General features: G+C 35.7%; 1 protein-coding gene across 3 annotated transcripts; it reads right to left on the bottom strand.

The window, feature by feature from the left end:
- Positions 1 to 7,297: 7,297 nt before the first annotated feature.
- On the bottom strand, positions 7,298 to 10,465 carry LOC131036759 (U-box domain-containing protein 14). 3 transcript variants are annotated; one of them, XM_057968741.2, is made up of 3 exons: positions 10,158 to 10,465; positions 9,622 to 10,003; positions 7,298 to 8,904 (listed from the first exon to the last, which is right to left on the bottom strand). In XM_057968741.2, exons 2-3 carry the CDS (start codon positions 9,973 to 9,975, stop codon positions 7,810 to 7,812), a joined length of 1,449 nt encoding a protein of 482 aa, XP_057824724.1. In that variant the 5' UTR covers positions 9,976 to 10,003; positions 10,158 to 10,465; the 3' UTR covers positions 7,298 to 7,809. The 3 variants fall into 3 exon arrangements, with proteins under 3 accessions (XP_057824724.1, XP_057824722.1, XP_057824721.1); XM_057968739.2 differs by having other exon boundaries at positions 10,085 to 10,465; XM_057968738.2 differs by having other exon boundaries at positions 9,622 to 10,464.
- Positions 10,466 to 26,924: the final 16,459 nt, after the last annotated feature.

Raw genomic sequence — 26,924 nt, forward strand, 5'->3', positions numbered from 1 at the left:
GATTATTTGAAGAATTTTATAGATTAAATGGGATGGTAACATTGGCTTTATTGCCACTTCTTGGTCTCGTTGTATTTAACCCAAATGTATGTTGGCAATTGATACTCATCTGGTTTAGTTGTGTTGTCATTGATGGCAACACACATCATTTTGGGTTGGACACTTAATTGGTACTCACTGGTATTCATTGTTTGGCCATAGGCATTCAAGTCATCGAGTATACAAAGGAACCAGCAACCAGCAGACAAGGGAAACCAACAAACTAGGAACCGATTTATGAGGCTGTCATAGGAGATTAATCTGACAGGTTTACACGGTAACAATCAGTGGCATCCGTCAAGAAGTTTAATGCATTTATTTTTTTCTAGGTCAACATGTAAATAGATTGTAATATTATTGTAAGCGGGCAAAAGGTATTTATGTTTATGATTGGGAAGGGTATTTAAGTCAGTCTGGTTATATTATTTTGAGCATGGAAGGGATCTATAGTGATGTGATATTAAGAAAGCGATGTTGATTGACTAAATGTGAATGTAATAGTTTGTAGTTAGTCTTGGTTATTGGTTTAGATGTTTGGAAAGCGAAGTAAGTTACCGGTAAGGGAGGACATAATGAAAACTGGTACAAATAGTGCTTGAACCTGAACTCATCCAGCATAGTAGATGCACTCTTTGAGTTCAAAATTTTGTTTATAACACCATTTTGGTGTTTGTAGTCAGTGAGGCTTCTTTTGTGATGAGCAGTGTGGTCTAAGTTGTTGACCTTCCTGCATGTGCAAGCCCCTATTGTAATATTTATTCATTTGGTCAATGGATAGATATTGTGGGTTACTAATCCCACCGTGATTTTTCCTCTTTGAGGTTTTCCACGTATAAATCTTCGTGTTATGGTGTTTATTCTTGTGATTGCACTGTTATTACTTGTTGTTACTTTCTTTTATGCATACCAGTTAATAAGTGGATTTGTTAATAAGGCCAAAATTACATCAACCGACAGAACACTAATTCACCCCCATCCCTCTCAGTGTTTTTGGATTCCAACAATTGGTATCAGAAACAAAAAGTAAAGGTCACCCCTCTGGCAGCCCCAAAGAAAATTTTGAAGGAGAGGAAACCCACAGAGAAGAGGAAATCGGTTAAGGAGTCTACTTCTACTCCTGACAAGAAGAAGAAATCAAATATAGATATAGCTCTCAAATTCAGTAAGAGTATTGAAGTCATTCCTCCTCTCTCGGTTGCTAAATTGATTGATCAAATAACTAAAGATGGAATTTTGATTAATATCCAACATTATTATTTACATATGGATGATAAGGAACAAATGGAGATTGAGGAAGTAGTTTTGTTATACTTAGATATATATAAGAAGGCATTAATTGAGATTGAAAGGAAAATACTGGGAGATTTGTACAATAAACTAGATGCTAGAAGATTATCTGCGATAGAAGAGGATAAGTGTATAAAGATACGAGAGTTGTTAACTATTTGTGGAGCTATCACAGATGCAACAGTGTCTGGAATATGCAAATAAAATAGACATTGGCATGTGAGTCTCATGGTAGGTAGATTAAATGAAACCGTTAAGGAAACCCACGAGGCATGGGTAAAATTCTTTGTAGATAAACCTAATTTCTTTACTCCGCCGATATTCTCTCCTAAGTCTGATTTTCAAGACATATCAGTTGATGAAAAGGGCAAGGGTATATTAGGTATGGATCCACCGGTTTTGGAACAGAAAATAACAGAGGATATTCCTCCAGCAAAACCACCTATACAAAATGTAGAGAAACCGGTAGATAACATTCAAACTGCATAGGATAAGAATCGGAACAAAACATTTTGGATATAGGGTTCATTGATGTGGATACAAAAAATAAACAGGTTGAGGATATTTAACCTCGGGCAATAAATGTACATATAGAAGAGGTTGAGGCTGAGAAGGTTATTGCACCAAGTGGCGAAGCCACTGATGCAAGTCATAAGGTTGAATCCTCCAGGAAAATTTTGGACAGTCATTCATTGTTGGCACTTGGCTCATCCGATCAAGTTGATTTTGATCAGAAGAATATTGAGCAACTAAGAAGTTTTGAATGTTCATTGCAACTCAGAAGTTAAGGAAGTGTCTAAAGACAAGCAAGTCATTGAGCAGGCTTCCTAGTTTTGCAACAGCTTGCATTAGAGTATAAGGTAGATCAAATTGGAAGCCCATCTGGTAAATTGAAAGGTTTGACAGAGCACATTTCCAAAGAGTTTAAAACTCTTCAACATGTATCAAACCAACAGTTAATAAAGAAGTACAATTATGCCAGATTGGTGACTTCTAATAATATGATTGCATCAAATAAGACTAATCTGACTAAAGAATTAAAAAGGATTGATGAGGCTCTTATTCAATGTAGTCATATATACCGATCTTTCTCTAACATATCACATTTAACAACAAACCTAGATAGTAAAATAAAGGAGGATAAGGAGAAAATTAAACAACTAATAATCAGTTTTGATGGTACTGAGTCATTGACCAGCTCCGTTGATGATCAAATTTGGCTTTTTGAATCTGAGATTTCAGCCCCGGAGAAGGATAAGGACAGGATCATCCGACGGGCTAGAGAGTTGAGATGATTAGCTAGTCCTCGATTAAATACCTTATTGCTTCATAAAAGAGAGTGTATAAAACATATGGGAAAGCCCACACTGGTAGACCTAGCTGAGTTAGAAATTCATGCTTATTTGTTGAATGGGCTAGCATCAATTTTGAGTACCTTGAAATCCAGTTGGGACACTTACTTGGCATATTTGAAGGGTGCTTATCCAGACATTTTCAAGCATATACAAATCCGATAATCACAGTTTTTCTTTCATTCTTTATGTACCCCAACTTTATCATTGATGTCAAAGGGGGAGAGGTTTATGTGAAAAATGTTAAGGGACATAAGAAGTAATGTATATCTCAGGGGGAGCGGGGTCAATTTTAGTCATCTATTTCTGGGAGGAACCGAAATAACACTTCAACGATCCATTTTTCGCATGAGTGTTGCTATCAATGCCAAAGGGGGAGATTGTTGGCAATTGACACTCATCTGGTTTAGTTATGTTGTCATTGATGGCAACATAGATCATTTTGGGTTGGAGACTTAACCGATACTCACCGGTACTCATTGTTTGGCCACCAGCAACTGGTAGACAAGGGAAACCGACAAACTAGGAACTGGTTTATGAGGTCAACATAGGAGGATAATCCGACAGGTTTACACGGCAACAATCAGCAACATTGATCACGAAGTTTAATGTATTTATTTTTGTCTAGGCCAACATGTAAATAGATTGTAATATTGTTGTAAGCCGACATAAGGCATTTATGTTTATGATTGGGAAAGGTATTTAAGTCAGTCTGATTAGATTATTTTGAGTATGGAAGGGATATATAGTGATGTGATATTAAGCAAACAATGTTGATTGACTAAATGTGAATGTAATAGTCTATAGTCAGTCTTGGTTATTGGTTTAGAGGTTTGGAAAGCGAAGTAAGTTACCGGTAAGGGAGGACATGTTGATGTTGATGTCGGTGCAGTGAAAACCAGTACAAACAGTGCTTGAACCAGAACTCATCTAGCATAGTAGATGCATTCTCTGAGTCCAGAATTTTGTTTATAACTCCATTTTGGTGTTTATAGTGAGCGAGGCTCCTTTTGTGATGAGCAGTGCGCTCTAGGCTGTTGGCCTTCATGTATGTGCGGGCCCTTATTGTAATATTTATTCATTTGGCCAGTAAATAGATATTGTGGGTTACCAATCCCACAATGGTTTTTCCTCTTTGAGGTTTTCCACGTATAAATCTTTGTGTTATGGTGTTTATTCTTGTGATTGCACTGTTATTACTTGTTGTTACTTTCTTTTATGCATACTGGTTAATAAGTAGATTTGTTAATAAGGCCAAAAATGCATCAACAGGTAGAACATTGATTCACCCCCCCCCCCCTCCCATTGTTCTTGGATTCCAACAATGTAAAGGAGGCTTGGGATTAATTGATCCAAAACCTCAAGGGATATATTTAGCCACAAAGTGGATTGTTAGAGCAGCCAAAGGCGATGAACCATAGAAAATCCTTGTGCGAAATAGAGTTAACCTTGCCTTAGTCAAAGGCAAATGGTAGGTTGTGGGTTGGCTGGATAAACTTCTTCATTCATTTTTTCTCTCTTTTAAGGCCTCGCCTCCTTTACAGTCAATTTAGAAATCCTAGCAACATACAAGCCATCATTTAAAATGGAGAGATTCATCTATTCAGCATGGGTTCAACTTTTCCACTTCGTCTATTTGGTGGAACAAACATATTCAATATCATGGGCAGCCTCTAGCACTAAGCTTTTTAAAGCAATCCTATTTTTTGTATAAAAAGGTATCAATAATGTTGGAGACCTATGAGATTTCTCTGTAGACTCTCAATTGGTTACCTTGGCATTTGGTTGAATCTTATTTTAATCTGAGTGACAAGTATAAATCGTTTGTAATTTTTGTACAATCATTGGTTCCATTGGAGCTATCTATGAAGCTATGTACTCCTTTTCACTATATTTTTTTCAAATATTGGCTTTGGTTTTCATCACATCTATTTCTAGTATTTCCTTTGAGAAAGGTTTATCTGCAATTGTTTCCTGCTTTACCCATGAAGTCTCGTCTAAATGTGAATTGGAATTACAGATTTAGTGAAAAATTCTAGGCAAAACTTTATGCACAAATCTAGAAGTCAAAATCCAGTTCAAAGGCCCAATTAATGTCTTGGAAGATATAACAATCCAAGTTGCCCGTTTGAGGCAGGTTGAAGTGTATTACAATTCAACCCCCTAATTGCCCTTACTGTAAAAAACAAGACAATGTGAGACACATCTTTTAGGGATGTACGTTTGTTAAGAAACAATGGAATGTTATGCTTCAGGATTTCTTTTGTCATTTTTTAACATAAACTAAATTGGAAAGAGGCCTTGCTTGGTGTTGGGCTCCATAATGACATTATTGCTAACGAAATCCGACATGTAATCTTATTGCATATATGGAATTACAGATGCCAAACTATCTTCAATCATCATAACAATTGTCAAGCAGATGTATTTTTAAAGCTTTACTCTAACATTGTTTTTTTCTCGCCTCTTTGTTCTCTCAATTGTAGGCGGATTCTAGAAGGAACTTAAAGATGGAGCTTCAAATTCAACGCATCAAACGTCAAGTGGTTTAGCTACTCGAAGATAAAAAGATATGTATTCCTCAAGGGCTTAGGCTTCGCTTGCTCAATTAGCTCTTCTAGATGATATTCATCTTGTTGCCTTGCTACTGTGTTGTTATATTGTTTTAGTCATGGATGATGATTCTATGTATCATGCTACCTTTTTATTCAGCTTATAGCTACAAATTTGTATTTCCAGTCAATTGTCCTTATATGTATGGTTCTACAGTTTTGTAGTTCCACCCAAATGCCCTTATATGTCTAGTGATGTTTACAGTTTTGTAGTTCCTCTTAGCTATCCTGTTAAAGTTATGTTTGGATGATGTTTTATTTTTTACAATCCTTGGTTGTCTTCTATGAAATTTTTTAACTTTGGCATTTTCAATAAATAAAAAAATAAAGTTGAAGTGTTATTTTTGTGCGTAGAAGAAATAAGTATGGACTTCTGACTTTCGGAAACATGTACCAGTCCATCACATTTGAGTGTATTTATTAATTAATTAAAAATTCAAATACAAAATACGTACACATTTTATATTTTCAATTATTTGAATAGACCACAAGTTTGGGGTCTACCTATTGTGCTTTTTTTATCTTTGATTTGGATGGTGTGGACAACTATTATTTAATTCAAATATACTTTAAGGAAAGGGGAAGAATATTAAGTTTAACATGTAAAGCCAGCGTTGAAGAGAGGGAGAGAGATAAACTTAGCCAACACCCAAAAACAAGCCGAATATAGGACGAGAGGGACCCAGCGAAAGAACTCGACTCCTCTTTTTTTATACATACTTTAAGAGGCGTCATTTTAAGAATCCACTTTACTTTGAACTTGGCCAACTCAAGTCACGTTAAACCAGATTCTCTCTCTCTCTCTCTCTCAAAAGATTAAAGCGACTCTCTAACCGATCCGTCCGGTCAAGAGTTATATATTAATATTCTATTGCGAGTGATGAGATGGATCGTATCGGTCCATTTCCCGGTGAAAAATACTGAATTCGGTGACCAAATATATGAGAACGCTGATATATGTTGAAGAAATATAAGTTAGTAAACTATCATAATGAGTTCCTTAAAATAGTCTACTTCACACAGAGCTTTATAATGAAAACATGCTGCAGGAAGCACTAAAGAAATGAGCAGCAATCCAGGATCCCATATCAGTATGCTAAAGAATATTAGGTTACCCAAAAGTCTTTATTCTATAAGTCATAAATGTCACACTCCAATTATAATAATCTATACTAAAGAAATGTGTAAAATAGTTAGAAATGGGTTGTATGAGAATAACCCATCGAAGAAGTCATGCTTGAAGCTTTAGAGATTTGAGCCACCCAAATTATAATAAGAAAATGAGTTATCCCATCACAAAAGAAATTGCACGCCCATTTGTCAACTAAATTCAAGTAAATCGCTCAAATTATCAAAAGAAATGAACCACATCCAAACTGAGCCCGAAGAACCTTCCAAGGAAATCTTAACTTTGAACTTTCATAATAAAATCCTAAAACACACCCATTGTCCAAAAAAATAAATAACATCTAAATTTATCATTAAAAATAAATTAAGAAAAATGAGACACGGAAACTCTAACAAAAAAAACCTACCAAAAAATCTCTAATCTAGACCTACCAACAAAAGAGTAAAATGCGGTTGAACAAATGAGTCACAACAACAACAATGGATCGATTAAAGAAATGAGCAACCCAAAAACGTCGTCTGAATCACCAAAATTACCCCAGCATACACAGGGAAGATATTAAATTCAATTACTAACTTTGTCCAATACAGCCAGCTATTTTAACCCTAAAAATAGTTATCGTGCAGTTATGCAACCAAACTTGTTCAACAGTAAAAGTCCAAAAGTGGGCATCTTTCTCTGAAAGCTCGGTGGCAAGTTTTGAGCAAACGACAAGAGAATTTTTAAAAGAGTATTTTGTCTGCCTGAAAATTTTAGATTATTGTTCAGCGTTGTAGATAAGATCATTTATACTTGAAGGATAAAGCCCCGAGGGAAAGTTGGAAATACAAAATCAACGGGCCCTCAGAAAGGATTCAAAGATTCCAGCAATTGCAGACTTTTCAATAAGATAATTTTAATAAATAAATATTAACAAATTTAAATATTCCATGAGCTCATTTACAGTAATTGATGTGAAGCCTCCAGAGACCTTACGAATCTTTAGAATGACAGAGTCCCACCCATGGGACCCTCCCCGCCTCCTCTTCCGTCTTTTCTGATGCTTTTGATGGATTGAAATCTTCTGTAACCTTCCATTGCAAGCAGATTCCTCTTCGGAGGCAGTTTATGGGACCAACATTCATGATAAGGTTTATTTTGCAGGACTGCATATTATTTGTACTGTTACAGGGCCCCTTTGCTCAAAAATCCATGCATAGCTCTACTGTCAATACCTCAATCCATACAATATCAATGTTTGTGAAGAAAGCGAATCGAGCGCGAGCCCTCTGAATAGATTGCCTCTTCAATTTATGTAATTGATTCTAAAGCTGCCAGTACAAAATTTCATTTACAGTCCCTGTCCCTGTACAGATTCTTCTAGCATATATCAATGTACACCTCTATTCAACTATACAGAAACATGTTTATTCATCTGCTCTAGTAAAGCATAAGCTTTACGCCTGGCTCTAGATGTCCCGCTGATGCTTAGATCTAGCAGTGCCACATATCCATCCCCTTCCTCGGCACTTTTCACCTCCTTGTAATATGCAGAATACCTAGAGCACAGTGCAAAGATGATTACCACTGCATTCTCTTTGTTGCGATCAGAACTGTGTTTGATAAATTGGATGAGCAAAGGAAGCGCTCCGGCATTGCGAATGGCAGCAGCTCCTTCCTCGTTCCCGGCTATAAAGGCTAGAATGGCCAACGCCTCATCCGCCATTGACATGCCCTCTTCCTCCACATTCTTCATCAACTTGAGCAAAACAGGCACCACGCCCGCCCTTACGCATTTTCCCCTGTTGCCCTGAGAAACGCACAAATTGAAGATTGCAGAGGCTGCATCAGTCTTGCCTCTCCGACTGCCGTCTCTCAGAAGCTCCACCAGCGCAGGTATGGCACCCGAAGCGCCGATCGCAATCTTGTTGTCCTCCAACGCAGACAAGCTGAACAGAGCCGCCGCCGCATTCTCCCGCGCAGGCATGCTGCCATTTCTGAGAACCTCCAATATGGGCTGCAAAACTCCCTCTTCCACAATGAGCTTCTTGTTTGTATCGAGAATCGACAGATTCAACAGGGTCGTTACCGCATGCTCCTGCGTCTCTAAATCGGGACTTAACAGCAAAGGAATCAACGCAGGTATCGCATTCCCTTCTTGAGCAAGGTGAGCCCTGTATAAAGACTTCTTCCTGGTTAGAGCTCGGAGCTCCCGGGCAGCTTCTCTCCGTTGCGATTGACGCTCCCCTGAGAGCTTCGCTACCAGTGAACTCAAATATGCACGATCCTGCGGCGTCATACCCTCGCTGCCCTTCTCATTTGCGTTCGGGTTAGGGTTTCTGAGCGGACATTCAAGTTGAAGCCCCTGCCAGCGGCACCACTGCTCAATCATCGTTCGGACAAGATAATTGGGCGTCAATGTCAAGTTCGGGAGAAACTCCTGCGTCTTCGGACATGTACGGTGCCCTGCGTCCAGCCATGCTTGAATAGAAGCCCTGTCGTATGTCTGTAAATTTGAAACGCCGGGAGATTAGAACTGTGAAAATCACTTACAAAAAGCCCTAGATAGCTGAATAATGCCATAAGTAAAAACAAAAGCAGTCCAAGGTGTCGACAGCTGAGTAAAATGTTAGGTACTCACATACAAACATAGAACTTGCCATACCAGGCAATGATAAGGATTTGATTGGTTCCCAAGGGATGAAAGGGGATTACAAATAGGGACATTATTAACTAGGGGAAGAATCAAGACAGGAAAGCTGTGGCAGAACATGGGGGCCGGCGAAGAAAGGGATACAAAATAACCCTGAAAGTGACAATACACCGTAAGAATAAAGCCAAAGGTTTGCTTTACTCCTGACTATTGTCAACTACTCAGCTTGGTTAGGGGGTTGAAACCTAAGTGCACAGAATTTGATGGATACATACAGAAAATTCTCAAGGAAATCCTTAGCAGTCTAGTAAGTAAATGAAAATCTTCGCCAAAAGTTGGAAACAGACTTCAAATTATCTATATTGCAGAGCTAACCAAGGGCAATTCTGCTTACTAATGTTGAAAAAGCTGGTAAAGTTAAGAAAAGCAGAGATGATCTGCTAAATTTGACCCAATTAACAACTGTTTACAAAGGGCAAACCAGCAGCAGAAATGCATCTTCCAAAATGTTAACTAAACAAAGTGTGAAATCAAATTTCAAATTCTGAGCACCAAGCCAGAACAAATTACCTGCCCCGAGGCAAGAATGACGGGATCTCTCATAAGGTCGGCAGAAATAGGACATTGAAAACAATCCGGCACGGGAATGGAATCCAACTGGTCGGAAAAGGATCTGGATTTGGAAGGAGCAGCGGGCTGGGGTTTGCGACATTTATATTTCTTCAACACCTGCGCCTTGTCACAGATCTCATCATAGACCTCAGTGCTGCAGTCCTCCTCATCTTGGGCAGCAAGACGCACTAGCTTCTTCAGTTCCCTTTTCACCTCTGAAATACTCCGAAACATGGGACACGTCTCGACATTAACGGAATTTGGCGATGGCTGGCTGGGGCTTCTATCCATATGATGGACTGCTATCGTCATGGAAACTTATCCGCGCAGGGAGGGTATACTGCAAAAGGTGACATTTCTCAGAAAAAAAAATGGACAGGCCTTTTGATAAACATACAGAAGAGGCAGCAATAGTAGGGGCCTGAAGAAACAGAGACAGGATGAGGCGAATGTTTCAATGAACGGTGGGTGGATTGCATGGACCAAGTTATTACCATTGATTTACATGCATAATTGATTCCTTCCTTCCCTGTTCCTTCACATCAAAATGGCCCCACCTCGGTACTCTGCATTTGCCAGCCGCAGAAATTTTTTACAGGTGGTTGGCTGTGGTCTCTGGTTTTGCCTAGTGGGATACCACCACCTCTTTTCTTATTCAGATGCAATTCTTCAACCCATCAGATGTATAAATCCAATTTTTTTCCCTGGGTTGCCCTTTCCCCTTCACTTCTCACAGTTAAAAACCAGAGGTATTCAGAACTAAAACGAGTAAGAGCCTAATAAACCCTGAGTTTAGGCATTATTACACCGCGTAAATCTTACAGTGTTTCAACGCGGCATTTGATGTCGATGATCCTCTTTTCCGTGTATTACCTTCCCTGCTTATCATGTTCGACTGACACGTCAGCGTCCACGCCAGCTGGCAATCGGGATATCTATATTGTTTTTTTTGGCGTTTACTTACCTACTGATGACGGTCACATTTTGTATGCTGTCCAGCTCAAGTGGCGCATGGATTTCAAAAATAGAGCTCATGTATGATGTGTGTTGTGGGGTGCGCAGTTTGTCACGTTTCTAAACCGGACGCGTGGCATTGGAAACAGTAGTAGTTGGGCGATTGCAAGACATAGTTAGTTGCACTTGCGTTTCAATAAGAGAAAGGGCGGCTCAAGTGTGATATTTCAAAGTTTCAAACTCTGCATCCTCAGAATATTCGATTTTATCATGTGTATTTGGCATTTTTTCATCAATATAAATTTAAGAAAAAAGGTTTTGCATGCGCCGTCGAAATATGCTAAAACCACAGGATTTAGTATCTGCCTTTAACGCCTAATACGGAAATACTTGCCGTTACGTATCGTTACCACGTTACGATTAATTTAGTAAGTATGCATCGACTGGGCGCTAAATTCGACGGTCTTGTGGCTGTAGCAATTACACTTAAATGTGCGCAAATGATAAGTTCCATATTATTAAATATATTATCTAAAATGCTTCTAATGTATTATTGCATCATTGAAAAGAAAGTCTCATACTAAATGTATTATCGATCTGTTTATGAAATAATAATAATAATAATAATAAATCAACATCGGTGGGGCTTGCTTACTATGGAAGGACGAATCATCAAAAACAGCCTAAAAATTCACGTGATTTGCCCAAAATTATCACTCCATTATGTCATTTTTTAATGTTTCAAAAGCTGTCGAGTCAATTTTTTTAACAAAACACAAAACACATTATTTGTCATAAGTTGGGTCTAATTACCATTACATGTTGTCATCGTTCACCATTGTTGAGTCCACTCCGTGATGTAGGGAAGCCCGTATATTCATAGGTGTTGTTCTCAAACAATTTTTTATTTTTTTTAACTCAAAGTTGAATCAGCTTCAACATGAATGAATGGAAAGAAGAGATTTTAATAAGGGAACTCGGAGCTTCAAAAATAATACTAATTAAGGTATTTCTTTATGTCGACTTTTTTTTAATGAATCTCGATTAAGAAAGTTGCAATTTTGTGAAGTCTTGTTTCCTCGAACAACTTGCTTAGATTGTCCACCTTCAAATTGTTTTCAAGCTATTTACGGATGTCCTCATGATAAAGAGAGTCTTTCCTTTGTCAAAAGGCAGTCAAGTGTTGACCTAATGGGCTCCCTTCATTGTTTATCTGGTCTACTAATCAATTTAGACACTTCAACTCTCTAGGAGTGCTCTCAATCAAGATGTGCTCACTGGTTGCTCAGGCATGGTTGAGATTCACAAGGGTAAATCCAACCTTATACTCTCCAACTCTTAACAAATGCTTGCAGAGGTTGTAGTAGGCATTTATGATGTTTTCCAAGGGTAATCAACTGGTTTTGAGTATGGGTTTGATTCATTTTCCCATCACTCCTTCCTTTCCCTATTTTCTAGGACTAGTAGCCCTAGAGCCCCAATTAGCCCTACCTAACAGGTTTTTGTGGATTTGCTCACAATTTCCCCAAAGACCCACACAAACTCTTTGATGATCAAGATACCCTTTTGGGAGTACTTTCCAATTTATGACAAGAGCTTGTTTTAGGTGGTTTTAGGCTTATTTTGGTCTTTTTCTAAGGGTTTGGTGTCTTCCTTGATCTGCCACACCTCCAAACTCACACATATGCTCTGCCACACCCCACTAGCTCATGCCAAACAACTTGCACTTCCAACCCTGTTCATCCCTACAAGCACTTGCATGACTTCACTCATTTCCTAACCAGGCTATGATTGAGCTCGCTTAGGAAATGATGCTCATTGGCCTTTCCACGACCTCCAAAGGAAAATAAAGAATGTGTACACTGTACAAAGGTTCCATGGCTCGAGTCCCAAGGGTTAATGAGAAGAACTCAAAGGACTTCAAGCTAGAACCATATTTAGGACTCTCATACCCCTACTCAGGTCGAGAGCTTACAAAATTAACACCTCAATTCAAACCTACACAAAAACTAATCAAAATGCTTCATGAGCACTACAAGAGCATGTACAAAACAATAAGCAAAGAACAACAATGCAATCAATCCATTAAGTATGGACTGCTACTCTAATTCTTTGAAAAACACAAGGTAAAACTCAAAAATGGACTCCAAATTGTATTCCAATCTACTCCAGGCATTCAACAACCTCATTACATTCATTCTCAGGGCATTTATATGCCATTTTTGGCCTAACTAACTCTCCATCGATTTTCTAACCAACACTTTGCTCAAAAATGCAAAAAGTTGCTCAACGTTGCAAAAAGTTGTCAAGCAACTTTGACAACTTTTGCCAAAAAGTGCATCTTTGCCTTACATGCTTTGTTTTCTCCTCCAAACCATCTAGGATGACTAAAGACCATTACATTAACATGTCCCAATGCCAAACAAGGCTATTCAAGGCATTTTACATCAAAATGCAAGATTATGTCATTTTAGGCTTACAAGCCAAAATTGAGCAAAATGCATTGTCCTAATGACATTCATCCTACCAAAACATTTCAAAAACATATGAGGACCTAAGAGAAGACTCTTATTCACCATCTCAAACCAAACTATGAACAAACACACCAAAATGAAGAAGTTGTACTCAAAACTAGGTGCTCCTGCACCATACTCCCCCAAAGAAAAGAAGTCAAGTGACTCCTTGAGGCAGCAAAGAAAGTGGAACTCCATGCTTAGAGAAGTATGTCTCAGGTATCCAAGTAGCCTCTGATGCTGGAAGGTGTTTCCACTTGACCAAGTGCTCCATGTAGGCGGTATGCCTTGTTTTCTTCAAAACTCTAGAATCTAACACCTGCTCAGCTTGGGGAATGGGTGCATCTGGTAAGGGAAGGTCTACAAGTACTTGAGAGACCTCTGAAACTCTAATATCTTCTGCTAGAAGTGTGCCCTTATACTGCACCAAATCTGCCACATTGAAAATGGGTGACAAAGCCATATCACCGGGTAAGTCTACCTTGTATGCATTATTGCCATACTTGGCCAAAACTTTGCAAGGACCTATCCTCCTCATCTGAAGCTTGCTAGGGAAACCTTTCTAAAGTCTTGCCTTGTTCAAATGTACCATCACCATGTCACCAACAACAAATTGGATATCTTTACTTTTCTCATCCACTTTGTCCTTGATCCTTTGAGTAGTGTCCAATAGGGTTGTCCTAACGTGCTCATGAACCTCTTGCATTGATTGAGCCATGTCTAAGGCATGTCCACTCTGTTGTCCCATCTTTCCCACATCTCTGAGCTCTAAAACTCCTCTAGGATGAATTCCATACACCACCTCAAAAGGGCTTTTACCAGTGGACCTATTCACACTATCATTGTAGGCAAACTTAGCTTGATGGATGATTTGATCCCAAGCTTGACCATATTCTTTTTTTAGGCATCTAAGTAGATTTCCAAGTGTTCTATTGGCCACCTCAATTTGGCCATCCGTTTGGGGATGATAGGTTGAACTGAAAGACAAATCAATACCTAATCTTTACCACAAAGTCTTCCAAAAATGACCAATAAACTTTGCATCCCTATCTGACACAATGCTGATAGATAAACCATGAATTTTAATAATCTCTTTGAAAAACAAGTGAGCAATGTGGCTAGCATCACGAGTGACCTTGCATGGAATAAAATGAGCCATCTTACTAAACCTATCTACCACAACATAGATGCTATCAAAACCTAATTTGGTTTTAGGCAAACCAACAACAAAGTCCATACTTACACTCTCCCATGGCTGGTTGGGGATAGGCAAAGGCTGAAAAAGACCAACATTGGAAGATGTACCCTTATCTCTTTGGCAAACCACAAATTGCTCCACATATCTTCTGATATCTCTTTGCATTTTAGGCCAAAAGTAGAACCTTTGGACAAGTTCCAAAGTTTTGTTCAAACCTAAATGTCCACTCAAGCATCTGTTATGCTTCTCTTGCATCAAGTTTTCTCTCATAGACCCTTTAGGCACACATAGTTGTCCTCCTTTGAACAAAAGGCCATCTTGCAAGGTGTAATCTGCATTTTCACTATGAAAATGGTTTCCAAACCTTGACAAACCTTGTAGGCAGCAGCAAAGTCTTCATCTTCTTCATATAATTCCTTGAAACTATCCACTCCAATGCTTTTAAGCTACACTTCTTGTGTTGTTAGTAACCTCCTACTCAATGCATCAGCTACCTTATTACATTATCCTTTCTTGTGTTTAATGGTAAAGGTATATGACTGCAAATACTCTACCCATTTAATATGCCTATGGTTTAACTTTTCTTGAGAATTAAGAAAGCTAAGAGCTTGATTATCAGTGTAAACCACAAATTCCTTAGGTAGCAAATAATGCCTCCATTTCCTAAGAGATTGGACAAGTGCATACAATTCCAAATCATAGGAGGAATACCTTTTCTTTGCATCATTGAGTTTCTCACTAAAGAAGGCAACCATTATATTGTCTTGACGCAAAACTGCTCCAACCGCTATGTTGCTTGCATCACATTCAATGGTGAAGAGCTTGTCAAAGCTTGGTAGGATAAGTACTAGTTGAGTAGCCACCTTTGTCTTCAAGAGATCAAAACCTCTTTGTGCTTCCTTTATCCATACAAACTTGGTTCTCATACCTCCCTTGATTGTCTCAAGCATGGGTGCACATATTTCACTGAACCCTTTGATGAACTTCCTATAAAACTGAGCCAAGCCATGAAAACTTCTCACTTCACTTGTTGTCCTAAGTGTGGGCCAACTGATTATGGCTTCCACCTTCGAGGTATCCATCTTCAAATCACCTCTTGAGACTACAAACCCAAGATACACCAACTCTTGTTACATAAACTCACATTTCTCCAAATTGATGGTTAGCTGCTCATCACAAAGTTTACTCAAGACAATTTCTATATGCTTAAGATGCTCATCTTTAAACTTGCAAAAAATAATGATGTCATCTAGGTAAACAACGACAAATTTACCAATGTAGTCCTTGAGTACTTCATTCATGAGTCTCATGAATGTGCTAGGGGCATTTGTGAGTCCAAATGGCATAACAAGCCATTCATAGAGTCCTTTTGTAGTCTTGAAGGATGTCTTCCATTCATCACCCTCCTTTATTATGATTTGGTGGTGACCACTCTTGAGATCTATCTTGGTGAAGTATTCAGCTCCTCCCAAACAATCCATCAAGTCTTCAATTCTTGGGATGGGAAATCTATATCTGATAGTAATCCAGTTTATGGCTCTAGAGTTGGTGCAAAGTCTCCAAGTACCTCCCTTCTTTGGAGCCAAAATGGTGGGTATTGCACATGGGCTGATGCTCTTCCTGATTAGTCCATTGTCTAGGAGTTCTTGTATTTTCTTGGATATCTCCTTGTTCTGATCCGGTGTCATTTTATAAGCTGCCTTATTGGGCAAAGAAGCTTCGGGTATAAATTCAATTTGATGACTTATGGCATGTTGAGGAGGCAATGTAGCTGGTGTTCCATCACTAATGATGTCCTCAAACTGGTTTAGGACCTGTTGCACTTCTTTAGGAATGCTCATCTTCTTCTCCTTATTGTCCTCTTTTGACTTTACATCAATGGCAAACCCCACTCCTTCTCCCTCCTTGAGTGTGTTGATGAACTCTTTCTCACCAACTAGCAGCACATTAGGACCTTTGGATCTTCCCTCTACTTGGTCTCCTATGGATTGGATTTTGTAGGTGGTTCCATCCTTTTGGAAGGTATAAGCATTCTTCTCTCCATGGTGTATTGCCTTTCTATCAAACTGCCATGGCCTACCTAGGAGTAGGTGGCAAGCATCCATGGGCAAGATATCACACAATATTTTGTCTTTGTAGCCTCCTATAGTGAACTCCACCCAAGTTTGTTCATTTACAAGAACATGTTGCCCCTTGTTGAGCCATGTAACTCTATAAGGATCACTATGTGGTATTCTTGGCAAATTGAGCTTACTCACCACTTCCTCTGACACTATGTTGTTTGTGGATCCTGAATCCACCACCACTCTACATACCTTCCCCATGATCTTACATTTTATTCTGAACAAGGACCTCCTTTGGCTAGGTTCCTCCTTAACCGGTTCTTTAATCAAGGCTCTTCTTATCATGAGGTTCTCTCCAACCTCTAAATCCAACCTTACTTCTGATGCTTCCATGTTTGTTGCATCCTCTTGAGCATAATTTGCTCTCCTCTCACCTCCTTGGGATGAAGAAGACTTCTCAGGGCATCTATAGGTCGGGTGTCCAAGTTCATGGCAATTGTAGCACTTCATGGTGGCAAAATAGGATACTCTTCCTGATCCACTAGACCTTCCTCTAATAGAGTTGAGATTAAAAACATTCAAACTGAAAGCAGTACTTAAGCCCTTCCGACTTTGGTGTTAAAGATTAGAAATTCAAACAGTTAATAGATAAAACATCTCAATCAAACTATAGTTATCATTGTGACAGAATATTAATTTGGAGTTTTGAATACATTTCCTCTCCACCAAGGCAACTCATAATCTTCTATCTAAATTTTAATTAGATGCATTGATGGTTGTTGTCATTTATACGTTTATGGCAAATTGAATTTGTTTTTAGTGTCGCAAGTATAGGTAAGATGATATATTGCTATCTTCTTGAAATAGTGCTCTAGTATCTACTATAAACATCATTCTTTTGAAGTCAAATCTATGTGGCTACAAGATAATTTTAGAGCTCCACATACTTAGTACCCTAATGCAATCAGTTGTTGTTGAGTCATTATTTTTGGTATTCCAGTGTACACCTATTAGGTGTTCTCAAACAAGAATTTTTAAGATTTTTGGCTTTTCATTGATGACAATAATATAGATACCTATTATCCATTCTTTCTAAAGCCTTGTTGTAGTTTTGGCAGAAATTATTGTCTTCCCTATGCACTTTTCTTATAATTGGAAAACAATCATTTTTTGTCTCTTCTCAAATCTACTTTAACGATTATCTACGTGAATAATAGGGTTGCAAATAGAATATTAGGTTTCAAATCATGATAAATATGTTTCCCAAAAGAATTATTTACTCATTTACCCAACATTGAAAGCTTTAAATTTGCATCTAATGTATCTTTCACCTAAAAGTAAACTCACTATCCACGTTAGAAAATTTAAAGATTATACTAGAAAAACCTTGAAGTACCTCACACTAATTTGGGAAAACAAATCAAGAAGAGTAAAAATACATATCATAATAAATGAATATAATTGTATTTGTGAGTTGAGAATTTAAAATCGGCAATTAAGCTACTACAAATATATAACCATGATGGACTAATTCCATTACACTAAATAACCATGATTTGAATTAAGTCAAATCAAATCATCCAAATTTTCAATTCATGAAATTTTATTTCTAGCTAATGTCATCCTCTAATAATAAATGTTCAGAAATTGTGATTTATGAATTGGCTTTGCCATTTAGATGTTTCAAATATGTGAAATTCTATTGGAAAGAATTTTGCGAAACTATTTTATTGATTGTATGTTTGAGTTCCTAACATGAGGCTTGGACTCATTATTGCAAACTGCACAACTAGGTCTCTTTTAACAATAATAAAATCAACCAACCAAAGTAAATATAGTGATGAATTTGAGTTGATTTGTCAAAAAAAAAAAAACTGAAACAAGTTTACTAGAAAATCTCTAAAACTTCTTTACATTTAATATATATTTGTCATGACTTTGTACATCACAACTAAGGCTGAGGGTTGAACCATCGTTAAATAAATATTGTTGAAATTGTCTCAAGTAAAAAAATCCTACAATAAATTGTTAAAAGGGTTTTATGTGCTTTAACTTCTAGAAACTTGATAGCCACTATCATATACAAATAAAATTTTATGATTTAGATGACATGTCGTAGACAACTATAGACTTTAGCTTCAAGTTGGTATTGTTTAACGATCAAATATTTGAGCGATTGTATATCATATGCGGCCCATTCACTAAAGGAATAAATGCATCATTTCAAAGGGCTTCAAACCTCTTCAATCATTCGTTATTTCTCTAAATGGTGATATTAGTTACATATTTCTAAATGAGTCATGAACATTACCAATATCAACATATATCTCACCTTAGTCATATTACACACTAGTTTGTATCACAATAGAGAGAAATCAGACAGGTCATAGTTTCTAACAGGAAGACAACTTCATTTCATCGGCATGTACATTGTATTTAAGCTACATTGTGAGCCTATATTCCATAGGTCCCAAGATCAATTTGACTTCCAGAAAATAAGATATTTAAACGAGTTAAAACATTATAAGAGAAACATGGGGACATGTTGAACATTAAGGGGGAGAAGCAACTTTTAAATTTTTATGTTTGAATAGATTAGTATCATTAAATTCAAATTCAAATTCAAATACCTTAGTTTCTTAAACAAAAGAAAGGTTGGAACCATTTTCTATGAAGGATTTTGTCGATAGTCATAACCTATTATTGTTTCTTTTATGATACTAGTAATATGTTTTTAAGTACTATATTCATTTATTGTACTTTGTTATTGGACTTGATCAACCCAATAACCATGTACATGTACTTTATTTTATAGTCAAAGATGATACTCATGTAGTCCGGAATGCATGAATATCGTCTTGAAAGATATGTTGTATACATAGTGAGGAGTGGTACATACTATGGGAAATGCATGCCATTCACTAAGTAAATGTTATGTCAACATAGATGATACTTTTAAATTTAATGTGGAACTTACGTATTAAAATATCTATATTAAAGAAAATGGACTACATAATAAGGCAAGTTGATGACATTGAAATATATGAGATTAAGCATTATTATTTTTTACAATGAAAATTTGGGATATACTTGTAAGATATATGTGTTCTTGTCATAATTTTTTATTTGCAAAGTGAATCCCCTGGAATTAATTGTTAATTTAAGCTAGAATAGAAGGATATCTATGAATTCGAGGAACGAAAAAAAATACATATATAGATGAAGTAATAATAATAAAAAATAATTTATTTTTTATGAAGAACAAGTATGACCATTATCTATTTCTTCAATTATTAATTATTTGTACTTATTTAAGGTGTGATGCAAATGCATCTCCTGCTATTGAGGACAATAGCTAAATTACAGGGGGAGAAATGTTATGGGACTTTTTCCCGTGAAAGAATTTTTAATAAAAGAATATATAAATCAAAGCAATTAAAAAAGTATTATTATAATGAAAGGGTGTGATTTTTGGTAAACACCCTTGTGACATTATATATACCTATGAATTAAAAGGGAAGGGAGATATCGGAGAAGAAGACAAGAGAAGGATAAATTAAAGGAAGCACAAGATAGGGGATAGTTAAGATCTGGTGGGTGGGCATTAGGCATTGGAGAAGGGGCATACAATGTGTGTCCAACTCGGGGTACAACGCACATCCGAGAGTGTCCTGGCCAGGGCTGTGTTTATTTTATGTCGTGAAGGCATGTGGGGTTCTATGTAAGAACCGTGTTTATTTCATGTCGTGAAGCCATGTGGGTTTCTGTGTAAGAATCGTGTCCTCCTGGAGTGCTCCCTTGCCTAGAAACCCTATACCTATAACTAATCCTCTACGTGCAAGAAAATAGCCTCTCTGTGATTTATAGATATGTATTAATCAATTTCATATAGTCATTGCCCTAATGTTTCATTGTTGCAAATTATTATCTCAATGTTTTATTATTGATTATTGATGTACATTCATGTTGATAAAAAAAACCATCTTTAATTATAATTGTTGTATAAACATTTTGAATGTTCATTCCATATAAAATAATATAAATTTATGAGTAATTAGTTTATCATTGCTTTGAATAATTACTTTTGAGACTATTAAAATATTGTGTCTGCACTTCAAAATAATAGTAAATTAAACTATTTATCTTAGGTAAAAGGATAATTACATTAGATTTAACTTAATATTTGATTTATTTAACCCACTACTAATACCTAATACCTAATTAATCATAGGGGAAAAATTACCATTTCAGATTGGGAGCACTCCTAGAGAGTTGAAGTGTCTAAATTGATTAGTAGACCAGATAAACAATGAAGGGAGCCCATTACGTCAACACTTGACTGCCTTTTGACAAAGGAAAGACTCTCTTTGAGTACACCATCCCCATCATAGTGGTATCAGAGCCACCTAGATTTGGGAAGAAGCCAGTACATGACAAACACTGAATCAGTAGGAGAGAATAGTCTAAGGATGGTGACCAATGCAAAGCTAGCAAAGAAGGTAGAAGAACAAGAGGACGAAAATAGGCTCCTCAGAGAAAGATTACTACAACTAGAGAGTAAACTAGACGCAGTTGAAGATAAAACTGAGAAAGTGACAATCAAGGTCAATGAGGGGAAGGGTAAAGAAGTTGTAGAAGAGGATACAACACTTGAACTAGACCCTATTCTACCTAAAGAACCTTTCCTTAAAGCAATCAAATATTTAGGAGGAAAATCCCTAGAAGGAGTGCCACTTTTTCTGTGGGAAAATGGAGCATGAGGTAGTCTTGGAATGGATAGGGATTGGAGAATCACTTTGAATGTGATGGAATTAGTGAGGCACAAAAGGTGAAGGTGGCCAAGTCTAGATTGAGAGGGGCCAAGTGTGGGATGAATTTGGTAGCATAAAGATACTATGGATGAATTCTAAGGCTTTTTTGGACAAGATAAGCTTGCATAAAGGTTGAGATGAATTGTGAAGGGAGGAGACTCCAATTTATAGATTGGAGGAGGTCCAAATGAAGGGTCAAGATTGATTTCAAATGGAGGGTGGAGATTGAAAGGAGGTGGGAGAGGATTGAGAGGAAAAAGTGTGTGGATCAAAAGATTTGCCATAAAGGCATTTCTTATCTCCACATCCTACAACGTACATGGGGAAGAGATCCCCAAGTACATTAGGAAGGGAAAATAAATTAAAAATTCCTTGGAGAATGAGGAGAGGAAATAAAAATTCCAAGAATAAAGGATGTGCAAAGGATTTGAAATCCTTTGACATGACCAAAGTTGGTGCATTTAAGGTTTGGAAGGTGAGAGGGGGAAGTCATTTATGGCAAAGAGTTGACTTGCTCCTAATCTTGGGGATTAGGAATGTGTAAGTGACCAAAAAGAGTGATTAGGTGGGTTAATGAGAGATTAGAATTCAAGCGGGAAAATTAATGAGGATGTGACATGAGGAGAGAGAATGAGTGGAGGAATACAAAATTGAGGGATATTGATAAGCATGATTATAGAAGAATTAATTAGGCTAAGTGAAAATTAGAAAAAGTGATTTTTAAGAATCACTTTGGTTAGGTTAATTAATTAGAATTAATTAACTAAGTGGGTTTAGAAGAAATAATGATTATGGATGACTTTAGAAGAATAGGGAAATGATTAATTTATTGACAAATTAACTATTGGACTATGGTGATAAAAGTAATTAAATTTGATTTAATTAATTTTAAGAAGAATAAGGGAATAAAGATAAACATAATTATATAAGTTAATTATGTAGAAAGGTTCAAATTAATTAAATATTTAATTTAATTAATTTTAGACATCTACAACCTCTATTGGGAATATTTCAACCCCAGCTAAAAGGATCTCATAGGGAACCATTGATTTGACTTTGAGGCTACTAGTGATTAAGTGCTTTTGAATTCTGTCTAAATGTCTCCACTTTTGGTTTGACATGCTATTCCCCCAAACTTCACAAACATAATGGATAATTGGAATGACTAATAAACCAAAAAGTGTTTGAAATTGAAATGAGAGTTATAATAAGCTTTAAAAAGGATTTACGTCAAGTCTCTTATTAAGATATAATACTCTTGACCCAACTACACACTTCACTTTTAAAGAGATGCATATACACCCATTTTATTAGTTTTTAAAATTTGTTATATTTCCATTTTTCTAGCATCATGTTTGAAAGTTATATTCTTACATTTTTCCTCTTCTATATTGCTACTTATTGAGAATGTAAATTGTTTTCAATGTTTGGAAAGTTGAGTCATTTTGAATAAAACATGTTGAATTGTATTCACCATTTATCATTGTTTAGCTCATTGCATACTAGAGAGGATTTTTATGTTGAATATATATGCCTCTAACATACCACCACATCATTAAAATGAATACTACATATGATTTGTATATACTAATGTCAAAGGGTTTAATGTTGGGCTCTTTTAGTATATTTTTGGTGAGGTTAATGTTGGGAAAGGACTCATATTGAACAATACACATCAAATTATTTGTTGTTAATATGAAAGAGGGATATTGATCCAAAATGTTAAGGAAAAGGCAATTTAGGAGGAGGCTTTAGCTAATCTCAAGGGGCTCAACCAAAAAATATAGGTTATTCTAGCTCATGTTATCGTTACATCCCAATTTTGCCCTAAAAAAGGTTATATTTTGCAAGATGGATTTTGATTATAATCTTAAAAATTTGAATTATGAACAATTATAATATGTTGATGAATCAATTTCATTTCAATTTGATATAGTTTGAATTGATGTACATATAAATTTTAATTTCATAAAGATGAAAAAGAATGGCATTGTACATCATTGTTTAGGAGTTTATTTTGATGTATTTATACGTTGTCAAAACTAACTAACTCATTGATTTGATAAGGTGGATTCAAAAGACTATGTTTCCCCCTCTAGGACGAGGAGGAAGAGCATAATCAAAGAGAACTTGAAGAAAATTTGAAAGAAAAAACCAAGGTCACCATGAGATTGAGAACACAAACATTGTGTATAATATGGTTACATTGAATTTGAATATTTTTCTTGAGTTGATTGAATTTTGTGTTTGACCAAGTTGTCAATAGGGTTGCATTATCGTGCAAGACTTTATGAACTACTTTGAACTTTCCTAATAAATATATGATGTGTTCAATTATTCTATCTGAATGTTATCTTAGAAGGTAAATGTAATTAATGTCTGAAAATTTGGCTCATTCTTTTCATATAATAAAATATTTGTATACTAATAAAAAATGCATGCATGCATTCTTGTTTCATAATCTCTATTTTAATGATATGTTTATCTCAATTAGAGATAACGATTAAATAGAAATAAATTTGAAATGAATTATATTTAGTAGTTGATTAAGATTGTTTTATTATAATATTTATGCATACACACACATTAATGTTCTTGCAAAGATTTATCCATGTGTTGATACCACTGTATTATAGGAAAATTCATCAAAACTAGATTAAATAGGCCTAACCACCAAGACTCAAATCTAATTACTAAATCCATAAAGACAATTAAATAGATAATCTAAATCAACAAACATGAAAGATAACTAATTAAAATCCCCTTTGTTGATTTGATTCATGGCTTCCATTGCTCTTCTCAATTGTTGTCGTCGATTGGCTATTAGTGTTACACTAGGAATCCTACATAAGAACGACACAATAATTTTGAAGATAGTGGTTGATAGAAAGTATATGTATATGTATATATATGTGCGCATGTGTGTGTGTGTGCGCGCGCGCGTGTGTTTATATATGGATATATGTATACATATATATGTATATATATGTACATATATACATATATACATATATGTACACATATACATATACGTACAAACATATATGTGTATATGTGTATATATGAATATATGTATATATACACATATATATACATACATATGTATACATATATATACATATGTGTATGTATATGTATATATATGTATATATGTATATACACATATATATACATATATGTATGTACGTATATGTATATATATGTATATATGTATGCATATGTATATATGTATCTATGTATATGTGTATACATGTATATATATTTATGTGTATACATGTATATATATGTATATATATACTATATACACACACACACACGCACACACACACATATATACATATATATGTATATATACATGTGTGTATACACATGTATATATGTGTGTGTCTGTGCATGTGCGCGCGCGTGCGCATTATACTATGGTTTGATAAGCTATATCTTATTTGAAGATATGGTTCAACTAGTTAGAAAACTACTTCTCTGTGAAGATTTTAGTTTCTCATTATGCAATGAGTACATTGATGTCTTTTTGGTTGATTGTTCCAAATCCGTTGGCCTTATTATTGCTTTGTTAGTGCTCTTATTTGAAAGCCTTGAGGCTTTGAATCTCTTATTGACTGTGTTTTTACTGTGAAAATATTTTCAACTTGGACATTATGGTAACGTTGTTGCTATGAAACCATCTAGTGTTGACCATGACAAATGATAGGTGTGGTCAACTTTTTGGCCTAAGAAAATTCTATCGACTTTGTTATTGTTAAGTTTATATGAACAATTGTTTTCAACCTATAAGAAAATTTTATTGAATTCATTATTGTCCATGATTGTGTGAAGATTGTGATTTGACATATGTAAGTACTAATATAGGATATTGATATGGTTACAACTATGTAAACTGTAGGTATCAACCCATGAAAATAATGTGGAATCTACCATTGTTTATATGTTAGTGTGAAGACTTTATTTTATTATATAAAAAAAATTGGTCTCCATTATGGATTTGTCTATGTAAATACAATGTGTCAATTGGTCCTTTTTAATATCCAAAGCCTATCTTATGCTTCAATTGTGTAAAGTTATATAGTCCTTTACAATATTATGTATGACCATTTTGGTCACTATTGACTTTACACTTTGGTGAAAGATTCTTGTGAATGGAAGGTATAATTTTATACCATTGACCGTGAAATCTAAATATTACAATACATAGATATGTTTACTCTTACCTTGTAGCTCAAGCAATTAGAATAATGCATTTAAAGTTAACTATATAAAAATTGTTAGAACTTTGTGGTCTATAAATAATAAGAATGTTCTATTAGAACTATATAATATATTAGTTTGTTCAGTACTCTTATTAGTATAAATGTATATATTTTTCATATATAATTATATTAATAAGAGTATTATTTTTATGTATTAATTTTATAAATATATGTATAACATAGAAAATAATTCAAGTTGTAGAAATGAATAGCCATTTATTTACTGTCATAAAATGGATTCAAATAGTAAATAACATCTGCAACAAATTTTGCAATAAACTTTACAAACTAAGAATAAATGGTGTCAACGGGAATAACTAAAACCACATAGTTCTAAATGAAGCTTCACAATACTTGGAGCAACTTTTTGTAATTAAAAAATATTTTTTTCAAACACATAATAAAAGAAAAGTAAGTATCTTTTTTTGTTATGAAATATACCGCTAAAATTAGAAATGCACACTCACGCTACTCAAAAAAGCCCTCAACCAAACCTACACAAACTGTTGAAAGAAACTAATTAATTTGATACCAATTTGCATAATGAAAAAATCTATATGAGATTGCACCTAGAAGAACCTTAGACTCTCATCCTTATCCTTTTTTGAAACCTTCAAACTCCCATCCTTAGGTCTCCTTCTCCGTAGGTTTAACAACCTCTAAAGAAGAACAACAACCATTGGCAAATAACAAGTGAAGGATAGAGAAAATTGTACCAAAACCCTCCAAATAACAAGCATATTCAAAGACCACGACCACTTAGAGGGAAGATTATTTTCATTCCCAGGAATTTAAATCCTTTGCCACTTGTCTTCCACCTCCCAACATTGTTGGTTGCAACTCACCACTTGCCCATTTTGTTAAAAGTTACCAAATGCCACTTAACATTCTAAAATGTGCTTTCTAATTTCTCACACCACATTTTCCCTCTAAAATAATTTAAATGTTATTTATTAATTCAATATTAAATCTTATTTTGATCATTTAACCATGAAGGACAATATTTCTTAATTTATCCATAGGTTTTGATTTACTATTTTTGGATAACCAAACTTACTATAAATAGTAAGTACTATAATTGAAAGAAGGACATGACACACTACCATTTCCTTTCTACATTTTCCCTCTCCCTTTACCCTTGCAAATCATTATAGTGGGGTTAGATTTTATTTTAATATTTTTGGGGTTGGATCAATGCATCTATCACAAACCATAAAACCATAAAACCTTCATTCAAGGGTATTACTTAAAACCTTATGACAATTTGAGGGTTTGATGGATAATCTTTGTCAAATCCCTTCCAAACTGTTAGGTCCCGGGGACAACTAAGAGGGGGGGGGGGGGGGGGGGTTGGGGTGGGGGTGAATCAGTTTTCAAATAAATTCAAACCAAAACAACTTAACCAACTTTAATGTCGGTAGACAGTTTTATCAGTTAATTATAGTATCGGTAAAGAT

Source organism: Cryptomeria japonica, chromosome 3 (assembly GCF_030272615.1).
Source record: "Cryptomeria japonica chromosome 3, Sugi_1.0, whole genome shotgun sequence".
NCBI classification, from domain to species: Eukaryota; Viridiplantae; Streptophyta; class Pinopsida; order Cupressales; family Cupressaceae; genus Cryptomeria; species Cryptomeria japonica.